This window comes from Pelodiscus sinensis, chromosome 7, assembly GCF_049634645.1.
Source record: "Pelodiscus sinensis isolate JC-2024 chromosome 7, ASM4963464v1, whole genome shotgun sequence".
NCBI lineage: Eukaryota > Metazoa > Chordata > Testudines > Trionychidae > Pelodiscus > Pelodiscus sinensis.
The window spans coordinates 6,307,427-6,324,998 of NC_134717.1; the positions used below are offsets into that span (position 1 = coordinate 6,307,427).

The 17,572-nt window shown below is 48.1% G+C and overlaps 1 protein-coding gene across 3 annotated transcripts in view; it reads left to right on the top strand.

The window, feature by feature from the left end:
• MRAS (muscle RAS oncogene homolog) overlaps positions 1 to 17,572 on the top strand; it is a 65,860-nt gene that overhangs the window by 23,309 nt on the left and 24,979 nt on the right. For all 3 annotated transcript variants that reach the window (XM_075933063.1, XM_075933062.1, XM_075933061.1), the window contains one exon: positions 15,249 to 15,473. In XM_075933063.1, the coding sequence (XP_075789178.1) occupies positions 15,281 to 15,473 (193 nt within the window). In that variant the 5' untranslated portion in view covers positions 15,249 to 15,280. The remainder of the gene's footprint in view (positions 1 to 15,248; positions 15,474 to 17,572) is intronic.

The window sequence follows — 17,572 nt, forward strand, 5'->3', positions numbered from 1 at the left end:
ACAAAGGCCAAGTGTATGCCGAGACGGTACTTGTTTAGTTTTCAGTTTAGCCCTCCAGTGCCACCAGAAACATTCCTAGAAAACTGCTGAGTTGTTGGGGGTTTTTTAATTAGAGAGATGAGCCAAAGCTGTGACTTAGTTGCCTAACAAATGTGAGCACCCACATATAAAAATGTTGTCCTGTTGTCCCCAGGGTCTGGAAAGATCTGTCTAGATTCTGAGACTTCTCAAAATTCTTCTACGCATATTTTCTTGCATATTACAGCTAAAAGGAAAAAAGTGCTTCGGATTAAAGACCCGGTACTTGGAGGAAGAGTTAATACCAGTTGACACTTGTCAGAGGACTGACACTTTCTGCCCTGCATTGGACATGTGTCAGAAGATTGACGGACTGGGCACACTCTCTTACGTAAATATAGCTAAGCATTCAGATCTGGTTTGGCCCAGAGCTGTTTGTGACAAGTTCAGTACTGTCATAGGGGCTCCGGCTGCCAGTTATCACTTCAGAATTTGTGGTAGAAAGAGGGGAAACCAAGAGAGAAACGCCTACTCGAGTAATTTTCTCGATGTGGTGTGGGTGGGAGTGGCTATTATTTGTTCAAGCTATAATTTTGTGTTTCCCAAAATAACTACTAAGTGCTCATCATGCATCAGCTGCCTTTTGTGTGAATTTCAAGTGTGTTACAGCCCTGGTGAGGCTTCTCTTACAGTAAATCTGGGAGGTGGTGTGATCTTTTGTCCAACCAGAGGCAGAAAGGTTGAGCTGGCACAGAAAGGGACTGGGGCTCAGGATGAGGACATGAAAGGGCAGGACACGTCCTCACGGAACGATAGGCCAAAGAGCTGTGATTCCATCCCAACAATTATGTTTGAACCAAGCTCAAGCTTTTAAATCTATTCCATTGATGATCTTTATTGATGGGGATAATTTTGGGGATTACCAGAAGGGAACACCATCTACTGGAAGGCATGGGATGCATAGTCCTAGGGATGGGGGTTCCACGGCCACCACCCCCAAAAGAAAACGACGGGTGGTGGTGGTAGGGGACTCCCTCCTAAGAGGGATTGAGCCATCCATCTGCCGTCCGGACCTGGAATCTTGAGAGGTGTGCTGCTAACCGGGAGCTCGCATTCAGGATGTGACTGAGAGGCTTATCAAACTAATCAAACCTTCGGCTCGCTACCCCTTCCTGCTTCTCCATGTGGGAACTAACGATACGGCCAAGAATGACCTTGAGCGGGTTACTGCGGATTATGTAGCACTGGGAAGAAGGATCCAAGAATTCGGAGTGCAAGTGGTGTTCTCGCCCATCCTCCCTATTGAAGGGAAAGGACTGGACAGGGATCATCAAATTGAGGACGTAAATGCGTGGTTGCCTAGGTGCTGTCGCAGAGAGGGCTTTGGTTTCTTCAACCATGGGACTCTGTTCCGGGCACAAGGATTGTTAGGAAGAGATGGGATCCACCTAACCAAGAGAGGAAGGAGCATCTTCGCGGGCAGTGGGAGTGGGAAAGTCGGATACCAGGAAGAAATGCAGAGAGGAATGAGCAAGAAAGGAGGACCCCTGATTCAAATGGAGAAGATAGGGCGATCAACTGGTTACTGAGGTGTTTGTACACTAATGCGAGGAAGCCTGGGCAACAAACAGGAAGAACTGGAGGCCCTGGTCCAGTCCAAGAAATATGATTTAATTGGGATAACAGAGACTTGGTGGGATGACTCGCATGACTGGAGCGCTGTCATGGAAGGGCATAGACTGTTCAGGAAGAACAGGCAGGGGAGAAAAGGAGGAAGAGTTGCACTATATGTAAGAGAGCACTATGATTGCTCTGAACACCCGTATAAAGAGGGAGAAAACTTGTTGAGTGTCTACAGGTTAAGTTTAAAGGAGCAAACAACAACAGTGATGTTGTGGTTGGTGTCTGCTACAGGCACCGAATCAGGTGGATGAGGTAGATGAGGCTTTCTTCGGACAATTGAAAGAAGCTTCCGGATCGCAGGTCCTGGTTCTCGTGGGGGACTTTAATCACCCTGACATCTGTTGGGAAACCAATACGGCAGTACACAGGCAATCCAGGAAGTTTTTGGAGAATGTTAGGGATAACTTTTTGACACAAGTGCTGAAGGATCCGACCAGGGGCCGTGTGCAACTTGACCTTCTGCTCACAAACAGGGAGGAACTAATAGGGGACGTAGAAGTGGGTGACAACCTGGGAAGCAGTGATCATGAGATGGTAGATTTCAGGATCCTGACCAAAGGAAGAAAAGAGAGTAGTAAAATACACACCTTGGACTTCAAAAAAGCAGATTTTGACTTCTTCAGAGATCTGATGGGCAGAATCCCCTGGGATGCTAACATGAAGGGGAAGGAGTCCAGGACAACTAGCAGTATTTTAAATGAGCCTTATTGAAGGCACAGAAACAAACCATCCAGATGCATAGCAAGAGAGACAAACATGGTAGGAAACCGGATTGGCTTATAGGGGAAATCCTTGGTGAACTTAAACACAAAAAGGAAGCTTACAAAGAGTGGAAACTTGGACAAATGACCAGGGAGGGGTTTAAATGTATAGCTCAAGAATGCCAGGGGGTTATCAGGAAGGCGAAAGCGCAAATGGAATTGCGACTGGCTAAGGATGTGAAGGATAACAAGAAAGGTTTCTACAGGCATGTTAACAAGAAGAAGGTGATCAGAGAGGGTGTACGGCCCCTACTGGATGAAGGAGGTAACCTAGTGACAGATGATGTGGGGAAAGCTGAAGTACTCAATGCTTTCTCTGTCTCTGTATTCACGGACAAGGTGGGTTCCCAGACTAATGCGCTAAGTGACGCAAGATGGGATGAAGACGGACAGCCCTTGGTGGGTAAAGAACATGTTAGGAACTATTTAGAAAAGCTAACAGTACACAAATCCATGGGTCCGGACTTAATGCATCCGAGGGTACTGAGGGAGTTGGCAAATGTCATTGAGGAGCCTTTGGCCATTATCTTTGAAAAGTTGTGGCGATCGGGAAAAATCTTGGATGACTGGAAAAAGGCAAATGTAGTGCCCATCTTCAAAAAAGGGAAGAAGGACGAATCAGGGAACTATAGGCCAGTCAGTCTTACCTCGGTTCCTGGAAAAATCATGGAAGGAATCCTTAAGGAATCCATTTTGAGGCATTTGGAAGAGAGGAAAGTGATCAGGAATAGTCAGCATGGATTCACAAAGGGAAAGTCGTGCCTGACCAATCTGATTAGCTTCTATGATGAGGTAACGGGCTCTGTGGACATGGGAAAGTCAGTGGATGTGATATATCTTGACTTTAGCAAGGCTTTTGATACGGTGTCCCACAATACTCTAGCCAGCAAGTTAAGGGAATGTGGATTGGATAAATGGACAGTGAGATGGCTAGAAGGCCGGGCCCAGCGGGTAGTGATCAACAGCTCGATGTCAGGATGGCAGTTGGTTTCTAGCAGAGTGCCCCACGGTTCGGTTCTAGGACCGGTTTTGTTCAATATCTTTATTAATGACTTGGATGAGGGGATGGATTGCACCCTCAGCTAGTTTGCGGATGACACTAAGCTGGGGGGAGAAGTAGATACGCTTGAGGGCAGAGATAGGGTCCAGAGTGACTTAGACAAATTGGAGGATTGGGCCACAAGAAATCTGATGAGGTTCAACAAGGACAAGTGCAGAGTCCTGCACTTGGGACGGAAGAATCCCAAGCATAGTTACAAGCTGGGGAACCAACCACTTTAGTAGTTCTGCTGAAAAGGACCTGAGGGTTACAGTGGATGAGAAGCTGGATATGAGGCAACAGTGTGCCCTTGTAGCCAAGAAGGCTAATGGCATATTAGGTTGCATTAAGAGGAGCATTGCCAGAAGATCCAGAGATGTCATCATTCCCCTTTATTCGGCTTTGGTGAGGCCACATCTGGAGTATTGTGTCCAGTTCTGGGGCCCCCCCACTACAAAAAGGATGTGGATGCATTGGAGAGGGTCCAGCGGAGGGCAACCAAAATGATTAGGGGGCTGGAGCATATGACTTATGAGGAAAGGCTGAGGGAATTGGGTCTGTTTAGTCTGTACAAGCGAAGAGTGAGGGGGGGATTTGATAGCAGCCTTCGTCTTCCTGAAGGGAGGTTCCAAAGAGGATGGAGAGAGGCTGTTCTCAGTAGTGACAGATGGCAGAACAAGGAGCAATGGTCTCAAGTTGTGGTAGGAGAGGTCCAGGTTGGATATTAGGAAAAACTATTTCATTAGGAGGGTGGTGAAACACTGGAATGGGTTACCTAGGGAAGTAGTGGAGTCTCCATCCCTAGAGGTGTTTAAGTCTCGGCTTGACAAAGTCCTGGCCGGCTTTTTAGTTGGGATTGGCCCTGCCTAGAGCAGGGGGCTGGACTTGACGACCTTCTGAGGTCTCTTCCAACTCTATGATTCTATGATTTTTTACTTTTAAGTCCTAATTGGTGCATGGTAGGGAGACCTTTAAATTAACAGAAGCCATAAGACGTACGTCCCAGTTCTGCTTCCAGAAGGAAATGCCTGCATTTCATCTGCCTAGTCTTGCCAGGAATTGAGCTCCCTCAAATCCTATGGAAGTCAACAGACGTTAAGGGCATTCCATGGTGGACGAGCTATTCTCAATAAGTAACCTACGGGTATTAATCTTAACTCAGAGCTGCTAAAGGTCATCAGCATCAATCTCGAAAGGGGTTTTGATAATGACTTGCCTGCACCAGCAATTACTTCTGATAACTTTTTTTCAGGCAGTTAACATAGACAGTCCATACACCTGGCATTTGTTGAGCAGCAAACCCAAAGTCCTAGAGGAAACCCAGTTCTAGGCGCTAGCAGTTTATTGCCCGAGTTTTGTAACTAGATGTTGCTGGTTATTTCAGATGTATCTGAAGACCCGGAAGGTTTAAACTGGCAAAGAGGTAGTTCTTGGAGTCTACCTAATCTGGACTAGCCTAACTCTCGCACCATCGCTTCTGTGTGCAGAAGTCCACACTAGTTCCCAGTTCCCTTGTGGGTATGATTCAAGGTGTTGGCTGTGGTCTATAAAGACCCAAATAGTTGAGTCCCTTGCTGTCCTCTCTTGGTATGTTAGGTGGTGACTACTATGTCTGGTGAAAATAATTTCACGTGCTTCCGCTGACTGCACACAACAGGAGATGAGGGGCTGGTGGAAAAGCCCCCAGATTTTCTAAATTACTTTCTACTTGGTCCAACTCAGCCCGAATTCTGGCCCTACAAAGCTTTCCAGACAGGGTTTTGTGGAAGGGCTGAGCTAGGGAGTTGGTCTGCGTGAGCTGTGGGCAGGGAAAGAGTTATTTGTCCTGATGACTGGAAGACCTGGCAGGACTTTGCTGTTGATCTTGGTCCAACTTGGAGCTGGAAATGTCTCTTTCTTGAAATCGTTCGCACAGCACGAGAATGTGACAGCAGCTTTCTACAAATCAAAGCCTGTCAAGAGTGCATAAATTCTTGACCCCGGGCAGCTCCATCTCAATTCCTATAAAAACATATTGAAATTTGCATATAGCGTGCAGTTATAAATAAGCCCAACGCAAGCACCCGTCTGTTTTCTGCAGCGAGTTCCCACCAGTGGGTGTCGTTTCCGCGAGAAACTGAAGTAAGTAAGTGAGCCGGTTTGGAGACCAGCTGCCGTTTTCTCAGGATTTCATAACTGGATTAAGCAATTCCAACATAGCACGTTACCATGGATACCATAAATTCATTGTCATGCAAGGCTTCTCCATCAAGAAATCTGGATCTTTTAATTGCAATAACTGTAACAGCAAGACAACGGGGGGAGGGGGGAAGAGGGAGGGAAGGCTGGATTTGTGTCCACCTCTGAGACCAGAATCAGAGCTGAAGTTTACAAGAGTTGTTGAAGTTAACACAGCAAAAATCCGGGCCAGATTCTGAGGCATTAATTCTGTTGAATCCAGTGGCACTATGAGTTAAACCACTTGTTCTTCGGGCAGCTTTCACAGTAATAATAAGTGTTGCACAGCATGTGTCTGTCTTGTAGCATTGTCCCTTTGGGGTTTGGTGACAAGCTATCAGTGTGAGTCTGTTCATCTCTCTGCTTTTTTTTTTTTTTCCTTTCACTCGTGTACAGTTTTTTTTTCTTCCGTGCTTAGGGCTTGTCTTTACATACGGTGGCATAGCTTTAGGGGAGATGCTAATGCACTTATAGGAGAGCTTCCTAGCTACTGCTGAGAGGCAGTAGCTATGATGATGGGAGAGTTTCTCCCATTAGCATAGTGTGGTCTACACAAGGGGGTTAGTCAGTATTACTACAGTGCTCAGGGGCATGGCCTTTTCAACACACATGAGCAATGTAGTTTTACCTGGATAGGTCTGTAGTCTAGACCTAGTCTTATTTTCATGCAACATTTCATCCTTCCGTCACTTCCAGGTAAATATACATTCAATGTGAACTCAGTTTGTCTCAGATAAGTCCTTAAACTGGCGTCTTTGTGTATAGAGCTCAAAGGGTATGTCTATACTACAGAGTTAGTTCAAACTAACTTAGTTCGAATTAGTTAATTCAAACTAAGCTAATTCGAACTCACGCATCTAGAACTAAAAACTAGTTCGAATTAGCGTTTTGCTAATTTGAACTAGCATGTCCACATTAAGTGGACCCTGAACAGAGCTTAAGGATGGCCGGAAGCAGTGCCGGCAGGGCATAAAAGGAGGACTTAGAGCGTGGAGCTGCTGTCTCAGGCTAGCCGAGGGCTGTGCTTAAAGGGACCCGACCCCCACCCCGGACAGACAGTTCTCAGGGGTGCCCCGCTTGCAAAGCAGTCCTGGCTTGGAGTGCCCGGAGTGCCCACACTGGGCACATCACACCACTCGGCCATCAGCCCTGCTGCACTTGCCGCAGGCTGCCATCTGGGGAGAGGGGGCAATCGGGGGGCTGCAGGAGAGCTTCCACCCCTAGAAGCCTGCAGAGCCAGCCCAGTCCTCCCCATCGGGGGCTCATACCCCATTCCTCCCTCACCTCCTTCCACTTACCCTTCCCTAGCCCCTTTTCTTGATGTACAAAATAAAGGACAATTGTGTTCAAAAATGGAATCTGTCTTTATTGAACAAAACTGGGGGAGACTGGGAAAAGGAGGTGGGAGAGGGGAAGAGAAAGGCTGGGAGAGGGGAGGGCAACTAACATGATCAGGGGTTGGGAACAGGTCCCAGATGAAGAGAGGCTACAGAGACTGGGACTTCTCAGCTTAGACAAGAGGAGACGGAGGGGGGACAGGATAGAGGTCTCTAAAAGCAGGGGTTGGGTGGAGAGGGTGCATTCAGAAAAGTTCTTCCTGAGTTCCCATAAAGAAGGACTAGAGGACACCAAAGGAAAGGAATGGGTATCAGGCTTGAAACTAGTAAGAGAAAGTTGTTCTTCTTCTTCTTGACAAAGCAAATAGTTAACCTGTGGAACTCCTTGCTGCAGGAGGCTGTGAAGGCTACAGCTAGAACAAAGTTTAAAGGGAAGTGAGATCAAGTCATGGAGGTTGGGTCTATGGAGTAGTCTTAGCCAGGGGGTAGGAGTGGTGTCCCTGCCCAAAATTTGTGGAAGGCTGGAGAGGGATGGCACGAGACAAATGGCTTGGTCACTGTCTCCGGTCCATCCCCTCCAGGGTCCCTAGGGTTGGCCGCTGTCGGCAGACAGGCTACTGGGCTAGATGGACCTTTGGTCTGACCCAGGACGGCCATTGTAAGCTCAGGGCTCAGGGTCGGGGGTCTCAGTGGACCCCCCTGATTTTCATGCACTCCTGCTTCTGGGTGGCCAGGCTGGCAGCTCTCCTGCCCTAGACGGCCACTTTCCTGTGCCTAGTGCGGAGATCATGGACAAGGTCCATGATGTCTGCACTAGCCCAGGAAGGTGCCCACTTCTTGCGGTCCTGGGCAAGCTCCCGGGAGCCGCCAGCCTGGTCCTGGGAAGAGGGGGTGGGCTGGGGGGCATCGGGTGGGTGGCTCTGTGCCGTGCCAGGTGCAGGGTCTGCTGGCTGGGTGCTGGCAGGCTTGCACCTGGCACGGGCACCGTAGCCAGCCCGTGCCCCTTTAAGGGGTCCGGGGCCGGGAGGGGGGCATAGAGTTTCCCTGGTGTTGGCCAGAGTGGCCACCAGGGAAACCTGGGGAGGGCTAGCCTCCCACTAGTTCGAATTAAGGGGCTACACACCCCTTAATTTGAACTAGGCTTAATCCTCGTAAAATGAGGTTTTCCTAGTTCGAACTAAGCGCTCCGCTAGTTCGATTTAAATTCGAACTAGCGGAGCGCTAGTGTAGCGCCTATGAATGTTAGTTCGAACTAACGTCCGTTAGTTCGAACTAACATATATACCCAAAGACACTTTAGTACTATTATATAAGCTGGTTCTTTCTATTTGTCATGCTAGAAGTGGCTACATTTCTGAAGTAGCATATTCATAAGAGGAAACAAAGGCTGATGATCTGGCTCATCGTTTGTAATGTGCTTTGGGATCCTTTGGAATAAATGACTGTATAAATGTATTGTGAGATTATCACTGCCCGTTCATTACTATCACTGTCAGAATTCACCAAACAAACTTAAAAAGAAGCAAGTTTAAAACAAAAGTATTTTTTTCACACAATGCAGAACCTGTGGAACTCCTTGCTAGAGGCTGTTGTGAAGGCCAAGACTAGAACAGGGTTGTTAAAATACCAGATGCGTTTATGGAGGTTAGGTCCATCGATGACTATTAGCCGGGATGGGCAGGAATGGTGTCTCTAGCCTCTGTTTCAGAAGCTGGGAGTGGATGACGGAGAGGGATCACTTGATGATTCCCTTTTCTGGTCATTCCCTTTGGGCACTTGGCATTGGCCACTGTCCAAAGACAGGTCACTGGGCTAAATGGACCTTTGGTCTGACCCAATATGGCCGTTCTTAGGTTCTTATGAATTCAAAGCAGCATATAAGGGAAAAAAATGTCCAAGATTCATACCTCTCTATTACTCCAATTGCAGATTCTTTCTTCCTTGCAAACCCATGGACCGTAAGTCCCCTCCTCGCTTCCCAGTTTACCAGACTCAGGTGAGAAAGTTGGCCTGAGTGGTGTGTACTTGACCATAGGAACAGGATCTGCTAATCTTCAACTGCTGCACACTGCGGTGTGCTTTCCAGCAGGCATCACGCTTTCTGGTTTAGGGTTTGACCTATTAGGAGTGTAAGCTCTTCAGGACAGTCATGGCAATTGTTGTATTTGTCCATCGCTTAGCACCGAGTGTCCTGATCCCTGCTTGAGGGCCACAGGCACTACTACCATGCAGATCTTACTGTATATTTTAGAAACGTGCATCTGTCCGACTGTTTGTTCAAAAACTCCTCCTAAATAAGAGCTAGGACCAGCTTTTGTAGGCAGCTTCCTCTCATCCTAATTTGAAGCAAGGTCAGGGTTTGGTTGTGCCCGGAAAATGGGAGGTGCCTGGAATGGGATTGTTTTCCGTAACATGGAAAGGGAGGGGGTAGATCGGAGGGAGAGCTGTATGCAATGGATCAGGTAAGAGTTCCCACTGCCCCCAAACAGTGCCAGATGGGGGGGGACCCACTGGCCATGCTGTCATGGCTCCCCCTGGGACCACCCCTAGGGATGGGCAGTGCAGACTGGTCCTCCCCAGGAGAAGCCCCCCTCCCCAGAGGAGAGGCCAGGAACCTGAAGAGAGGTTCCCCCCCCCCCCCCCCCGCGGAAGGGCTGAGGGCTGTGACCCAGACCTACCCCAAGGAAACGCCCCTCTCAGAGGAGAGTGCTCTCCCCACAAGGAGAGGCTGAGGCTGGGAACTGTGGCCCAGCACCAGACCAGCTACAGGCCAGGGGGTTACAGGAGATCAGGACCACCCCCTGGAGCCCTGTCCCCTCGGACCAACTGCAGGGGGCACTGGAAGCTAGGGCTGACCTGTGGAGCCCCAGTCCTCTTCCTGCTAGCTGCTGGGAGGGGAGGAGGCAGCTGGAGGCCAGGGCCAGCACTCCCCCCGTAATCAGCTGCAGGGAGGGGAGGGGGCAGCTGGAGGCTGGGGCCAGATCCCCAGAGCCCTGCTCCTCCCGAACAGCTGCAGGCTGGGCATGGTAGCTGGAGGCCAGGACTGGCCCACAGAGCCCCGCACCCCCCAGACAAGCTGGAGGCCAGGGTCGGCCTCCCAACCCCAGCTTCCCAGGAGGAGCCACCAGCCAGGGAGTGCAGCCCTGGCCCCCGGAGGACCCGCTGCTGGATCAGCACCACCCTTGCTGCTATGAGTGGCCCCAGTGTACTCCCTCCTCCCAGCCCCCTGCCCTGAGGCCCCCACCACAAACCAAACCTTGTGCCCTGAGGCCCCCACTCCCTGCCCTCAACTCCAGCAACCTCCAAACCCAGCCCGGAGAGCCTCCCAAACCTCCCACTTTCCTGCCCTCACTCCTGCACCCCACCCCCTACCCTGAGTCCTCCCACCCACCCACTGCCCTTACTCCACACCTCCCCCCCACGCACCCAAATCCATGCCCTGACTTTGGCACCCCAACTCTCTGCTCTGTGCCACACACACACCAAATCCTGTACCCTAACCCCCCCCAAACACTTCCTGCATGATTCCTGCACCCCCATCCTGTGCTCTGAGCCCCCCCACCCACACCCCCACACACATCCTATACAGTCGTTTAAATAAAGCACGTACATTTTCCTTTTAATTAAGAAAAAAATTCTACCGTTAAGGACCCAAGCAACACCGGGTACATCTGCTAGTAACAATACAGCAAGAGAGGACTTTACAGGGAGCTGGAAATAGGATCAGGGAAGAGAGCTGGTTACGGGTAAGCTATTAATTTGCTGATATTTAGAATTTATTGGGGTTTTTTTTTTTCCACACTTCACGCTTCCCGACCCAGCTCTCTCCCTAGCTGCTGGCTGCATATGACCGTGAGCGTATACCAAAAAGTGTCTCCTTACGGAAATCGTCATCCAAAGAGCCAGGTCCTCTCCTGGCTCTCTGGCCTGGAGTCCTGTGGCGGTCTCATCTGGCTCTTGGTAGCCAGCGCCCATTGGCTCTTTGCCGCTCTGGATGCTTGTCTCTGCAGGGCTGGGACTGCCTGACTCACATACGCAAAGATGTCCTCTGTCAGGACACAGAGTCCCTCCGAGACTCCCTGATCTATTGTGCTGCTCTCTGAGCTCCCAATCTCCAAACTAGCCTCCGTCTCCGGGTCAGGCCATCCTCTGCCACTGAGCGGCTGGGCAGCCTGGTTCATCGTTGGCCCAGAAAACTCTCAGCCATCTCCCCCGCCACCCACCCCGATACGGAAACCTCTAAGTTCTCCTCAGTGATTTGCTTCGGCGTGTCCAATTTATCCTGCGCCCACCACTGACTCTGTGCATGCTGGGAAATGGAGTCTGAGGGCTCTGGTAGCCAGCATTGCTGTATGCCCTTGGGTTGGACCTCTTTGAGGCTCAGTGTTCAGTTCCAGGAATTCAGGGAGGAGTGTTGCCAATTCTTCTCTAGTTCTTCTAACGTGCACAAGGGCTATAGTTGAAATTTACACTATGGGCTAATTATTATCATGGTATTTTGGCAAATGTTTGATGGGGGTTAAGGCTGGGGGTCTCTGAGAAAAAAAGTTGAAGTGCTTCGTAATGAAAACCCATTGAAAATATAACACTTATGTCTTCCGAAAAGTAGCTTGTAGTTTATGGTGAGGTCAGCCAGTTGCATATCTTCTTTCACTTTTGTGGCCTGTCTGCTGCCAGATGAGTGACAGTTTGGCTTTCAAGCAGCTTGTTCAGGAATGTTTAAGAGGACGAACATCTGCATATACTGTGAAGAACCTGCAAAAGAGATGAAAATCCTGGCCCTGTTGGAGTCACTGGGAATTTTGTGATGTACTTCGGTACAACCAGCACACAGAATGTTAGGAATCGCTGAAAAAGGGATAGAGATTTAAATAATCCCCGCTTCATTAAAATAAAAATGGCCGCCATGCTGTTCTGACAATCAGCTGATCCAGCACAGCGCGGCAGTCTAGACGTGGTGCGGTCGACAAGGGAAGCTCCTGTAAACTTCATTGACTATGTCAAGTAAATTACTTTACATGGCTCCGTCGACAGAGCTATGGAGTCTAGACACACCCTAAGGGTACGTCTAGACTACATGCCTCTGTCGCCAGAGGCATGTAGATTAGGCTGCCAGACATAGTAAAATGAAGCGGCGATTATTTAAATCGCCGCTTCATTTTACTATGTCTGGCAGCCTAATCTACATGTCTCTGGCGACAGAGGCATGTAGTCTAGACGTACCCTAAGACAGACTACCGTATGGCATCTGTATACATCCATGCTACGCCCACAACTTGAATACTGCATACAGATGTGGTTGCCCCATCTCAAAAAAGATATCTTAGCACTGGAAAAAGTTCAGAGAAGGGCAACAAAAATGATTAGGGATTTGAAATGCCTGCCATGTGAAGAGAAATTTAAAAAACGGGAACTTTTCAGCTTAGACAAGAGGTGACTAAGTGGGGGGATATGACAGAGGTCTGTGAAATCGTGATTGGTGCAGAGAAAGTGAATAAGGAAAAGTTATTTACTTGTTGCCATAACATAAGAATTAGGTGTCACCAAATGAAATTGATAGGTAGCAGGTTTAAAACAAACAAAAGGAAGTACTTTTTCACGCAACACACAGTCAACCTGTGGAACTCCTTGCCAGAGGATGTTGTGAAGGCCAGAACTTTAACAGGGTTCAAAAACAAGCTAGATAAATTTATGGAAGTCAGGTCCATCAATGGCTATTAGCCAGGATGGGTAGGAATGGTGTCCCTAGCTTCTGTCAGAAGCTGGGAATGCGTGATAGGGGAGGGGTCACTTGATCATTACCTGTTCTGTTCACTCATTTTGGGGCACCAGGCATTCACCACTGTCAAAAGACAGGATACTGGGCTAGATGGACCTTTGGTCTGACCCAGTGTGACTGTTCTTTTTTTCAGGTTTTCATCCCAAGTCTTTGCCCTTTGTACAGGGAAAGGATTCAGCTGACATTTATGGGATTGCACTGGTACAAAGAAAAGGAGAATTTCATCAATGTATGCAAAAGCAAGCAGTCATCTGACCTGCTTAATTGCCTCAACCTTCAGCCAGGCACATCACTCATGTACATGATGAGCTGTGATTGGACCAGGACTCAGGAGATAAGGCTTCCTTTGCTATCCCTGACAAAGACTGTGCATGTGTGCCCTAGGCAAGTCACTTAATCTTTTCATACCTCAAGTTCTACCGTCTGTTAACCGCCCAATAACACTGCCCAACCTTGCAAGAATTAAATGCACAGAGTCTGTGTGACATGCTCAGATAACTTTGTGATGGCGCCATATAAATACTGTATCTACATTCCCCTCTTTTCCCATCAGTTCAGATGTTGCTACTTATAAGGGAGTGTCCCAGTTATTATGGAGGAGATTCTTCAACTCCATTCTAAAGTAGGGATGCTTCTCTCAATGGAAAATATTTAATCATCTCTGATTGTTCAATAGCAGTGGCCGGGGTCGTTAATATTTCTTTCCTGTTAGAAAGTCAACCCTCATCTCAGCTCAGGTGGGACAAAAATCCACTTGTCTTTTTACCTTGCAGTTCATGTCCTCTCAGTGTCCCATTCCTATGACAACAACTCAGTAATATTTCTCCCCTATATATGCACGATGCCTGTTTATTGAGAGAGAACTTAAATGAACATTCAGTGATCCCAATACTAGGAGTCTAAAGGACAGATTTCCAGTGTGTTGCTTCCAATGGAGTCCAAGGCATTCAGCTCCTTACAAGGCCTGAATCTGAATTTGTGTAACCTCAGTTGGTTTGTTCCCTCATTTGCAGCCCTACAAGCTCAAGTTGTTCTTTGTGGCGTACATAGGCAACTGGCGCCTGCAAGGGGAAGGGGTACGGGAGGGCTACCCACAGGGGCAGGGAGGGGTACAGAGGCACCCCGTTTAGCAATTAGAATTTTGGTGGGATCACAAGTGTTACGAGTCACCTATGGTGATGTATATTATGTGGAAAAATTCCCCATATGGAAAATCCCATCTTGGCATTTAGCAGTGACTATTTGGAAATGAAGTATCCTAACGTGTGTGCTACTCCACAACAGTTCATTCCTGCTGTGGTGATCAGAGGGGACTGGATTCTGGAAAGCATCAATGCGTGTTCTCTCATGTCAACAAAAAACCCCACACATGGCCCAGCACAGTGACGCTTTGCAGTTGCATTGTCCTGATGCTTTCCAGGCATGTCGCTGCTGCTGCACTCCGGTTTAGGGTTGCCAGGTGTCCGGTTTTGAACTGGACAGTCCAGTATTTCAGGTTTCTGTTCGGGAAACAAATTGAGAAAATAGAAATGTCTGGTAGTTTCTAAATAAGATGTAATGTAGATTGTGATGTAATGTCAAGCGTGTCTGGTATTTTTGTTGAAACCATCTGGCAACCCTACTCGGATTATAACTCTCGGGTCAGTATCCTGCAGTGTAGAACACGCAGAGTGCAAGGAGCAGGAAACTGTGCTAATGAAAAAGGAGACCGAATCTATCTCTAGCTGGGAGCAGAAGAGGGAGAGTGAGTGATTGGGCAAGAGAAGGAGCTAGTGCAGGGGTGGGCAATAATTTTTGACTGTGGGCCACTTCAGAAATTTTTGAAGTGTCCCCGGGCTGCCGCAGAAGGAGCCATGCGCCCCCTCCCGCATCCAATCACAGCACTGCTACAGTTTGGTCCACAGCCCCCGCAAATTCTAGGCATGCCAGCGCAGTTAGTAAAATTACCCTGATCCGGGAGAACGTCTCGGTGACGACAATCTTGCGGGTCACTGAGATGAAGGGCCACTTGTGTGGCCCACTCACTAGCCTAGGCTGCCCATCGCTGTTCTAGGTCAAGGTTGAGACATGCCAGTGGCGGAGGGGGGGCGGGGAAAAGTTGGATTGTCCCACTGCTCTGCCTGTCCTGTCTCTAAAAAAAGGACTTTGTCCTTCAGCCCTGTCAAGCCAGCACTAAAATCAAAGGAGCCCAGATGTTGAGAGGCTCCTTAGCAATGAATCATGCTTCCCCCCAGCCGCTCAGGGCAGCCCCTTGCAATAGCGGTCCCTATAAAGTAGAGAAACGACTCACTCCCGGCCTTTTTTTCCACCGTGCTGGGAAGGGAGCAGGCAGGACGCAAGGTTATCCTTCCCCTCCGCCCCCTTCTTTCTCAGCCAGCTCTGAGTGGAAGATCTGATCTCTCTTTCTCCTCCAGGTCTGGAGAAAGGTCTTCCCCCCGCTGGAAAGATGGCGACGAGTGCGGTTCCAAGCGAAAACCTGCCCACCTATAAGCTGGTGGTGGTTGGGGACGGTGGCGTGGGGAAGAGCGCTCTGACCATCCAATTCTTCCAGAAGATTTTTGTGCCCGACTATGACCCGACCATTGAAGATTCCTACCTGAAACACACAGAAATAGACGGCCAGTGGGCAATTCTCGATGGTGAGTAACCTACTTCTGCTCTGCTCTGTCCCTTCGGCCATTACCCAGGCGTGTCTGTGGACTGGCCTTTTCTGTCTCTTGTTGGGATTCTATGCAGATTCTACGCCGTATTAGGCTATTTGCAGTTAGAGTGCAAACCACCTTGTGGGCTATTTGTATAGTGGAGGATACAAATAAAGCTACAGTCTTCAGTGTGTTGTTTCATGCCAGTTCATAAAAACCTGTGCCTTTCCAGGGAGCCTTATGTAGGGGATGTGCTATGGGTAATGGCCCAGTTTATGTCCACCTCAGTTGTTGCACAAATCATTTTGCATATAGCTTGTCCACCAGCGCACTTTACTTTCTCTTGTCGTGGCCTCCAGGAATTCCCGATCTCCTGTTAATAAACAGTGAGATAATAAACAGTTAATAAACAGTGCTCTTGCCTCAGGTGTGTGTGAGTATGAAGTTTCCCCAGGTGTGCGAGGGGACCAGAAATACGAACGTACTGTTAAGCAGTTGTTGCTATTAAATATCACTGGGGTTATATTCTGGGAGATGCCCTGCCTCAGAGTATGCTGTAACAATAGTAAATGGACACCTACATGAGGAGTGAAATGAAAATAAATATCCTCCGCAGAAGATTTTATCCTCAGAAGCAATTCCCTTATGGTGTAATGGGTATCACAGTTCTTGAATTATCACTGTTCCACTCTGCGGGATCCGCAGGAGCTGGAGCTCCAGGAGTTTTTAAATCACCGCCGGAGCCCTATATGACATGCTCCAGGCAGTTGTGAGGACTGGCCGGGAAGGGGCACGGCATGGTCCCAGCGGTACTGAAGACTGGCTGCTCCCAGCCCCACCCTTTCCGCCCGAAGCCTCGCTCCTTCCAGGAATGCAGAGCAGTCCGCCCCCCCCCCCCTTGTCCAGGGCACTGGCAAGACTGCCACCACCTCTCTCTGTGATGGGTTACATTTACATCCAACTTTTAAAAAACCGGTAAGAGGCCTGTCTGCTGTGTGGTTGTGCTTCTAACTGAAGACAGATCGCTCTGCTTCCGTTTTTATTCTTGCAAGAAAAACAAACTGGACCGGTTAAAACTGCAACACAGTGCTTTGTTGTTATAAGCAAAACAGATTGATTTCTGGCTGTGAACAATTTCCTTTGGAAGCTTCTGGTCAAACTCTCTGGATGGCTTTATTTCCAATGTATAATATGAACTATTCATGCTAAGGATGTTGATTAATCACAGTTATCTCAACAAAGTTAACCACAATTAAAAAACTAATCAGGATTCATCATCAGTTTAATTGCACTGTTATAGAAATAGAATACCAGTTGAAATTTTATTCAATATTTTGGATGCTTTTCTATATTTTCAAATATTTTAGGTACAACACAGAATACAAATTGTACAGGGCTCACTTTATTATTTTGATTACAAATATTTGCCCTGTAAAAATGATAAAAGAAATAGCATTTTTAGTTCACCTAAAACTAGTACTGTAATGAAATGTCTTTATTGTGGAAGTGCAGCATCAAACACAGAGGGTTTAGTTGCATAAGTCCACTTAAAAACAGAATAATGGAAAAGTTTAGATCCTACAAGTCCATTCAGTCCTACATCTTGTCCAGCCAATCGCTAAGAAATTTGTTTACATTTACAGGAGATAATGGTTCCTGCTTCTTATTTATGATGTCACCTAAAAATGAGAACAGGTGTTTGCATGGCACATTTGTAGCCAGTATAGCAAGATATTTATGTCCGAGGTATGCTAAATATTCATTTATCCCTTCATGCTTCAGCCACCATTCCAGGGGACATGCTGGTGATGTTCATTGATTACATTTGTGACTCAACCCCTTGGGTAAGAATTGTATGTCTCCTGTTTTACCCACATCCTGACACATGTTTCATGGTATAGCAGTCTAGGATGACATGTTCCAGTGCATGATCATTATGAAAGTATTTTTACTGCTAGAACTTTAACAGGGTTCAAAAAAGAGCTAGATAGATTCATGGAGGTTAGATCCTGGATTATTAGCCAGGATGGGTTGGAATGGTGTCCCTAGCCTCTGTTTCTCTGGGAGATAGGTAACAGGGGAGGGATCATGTGAGG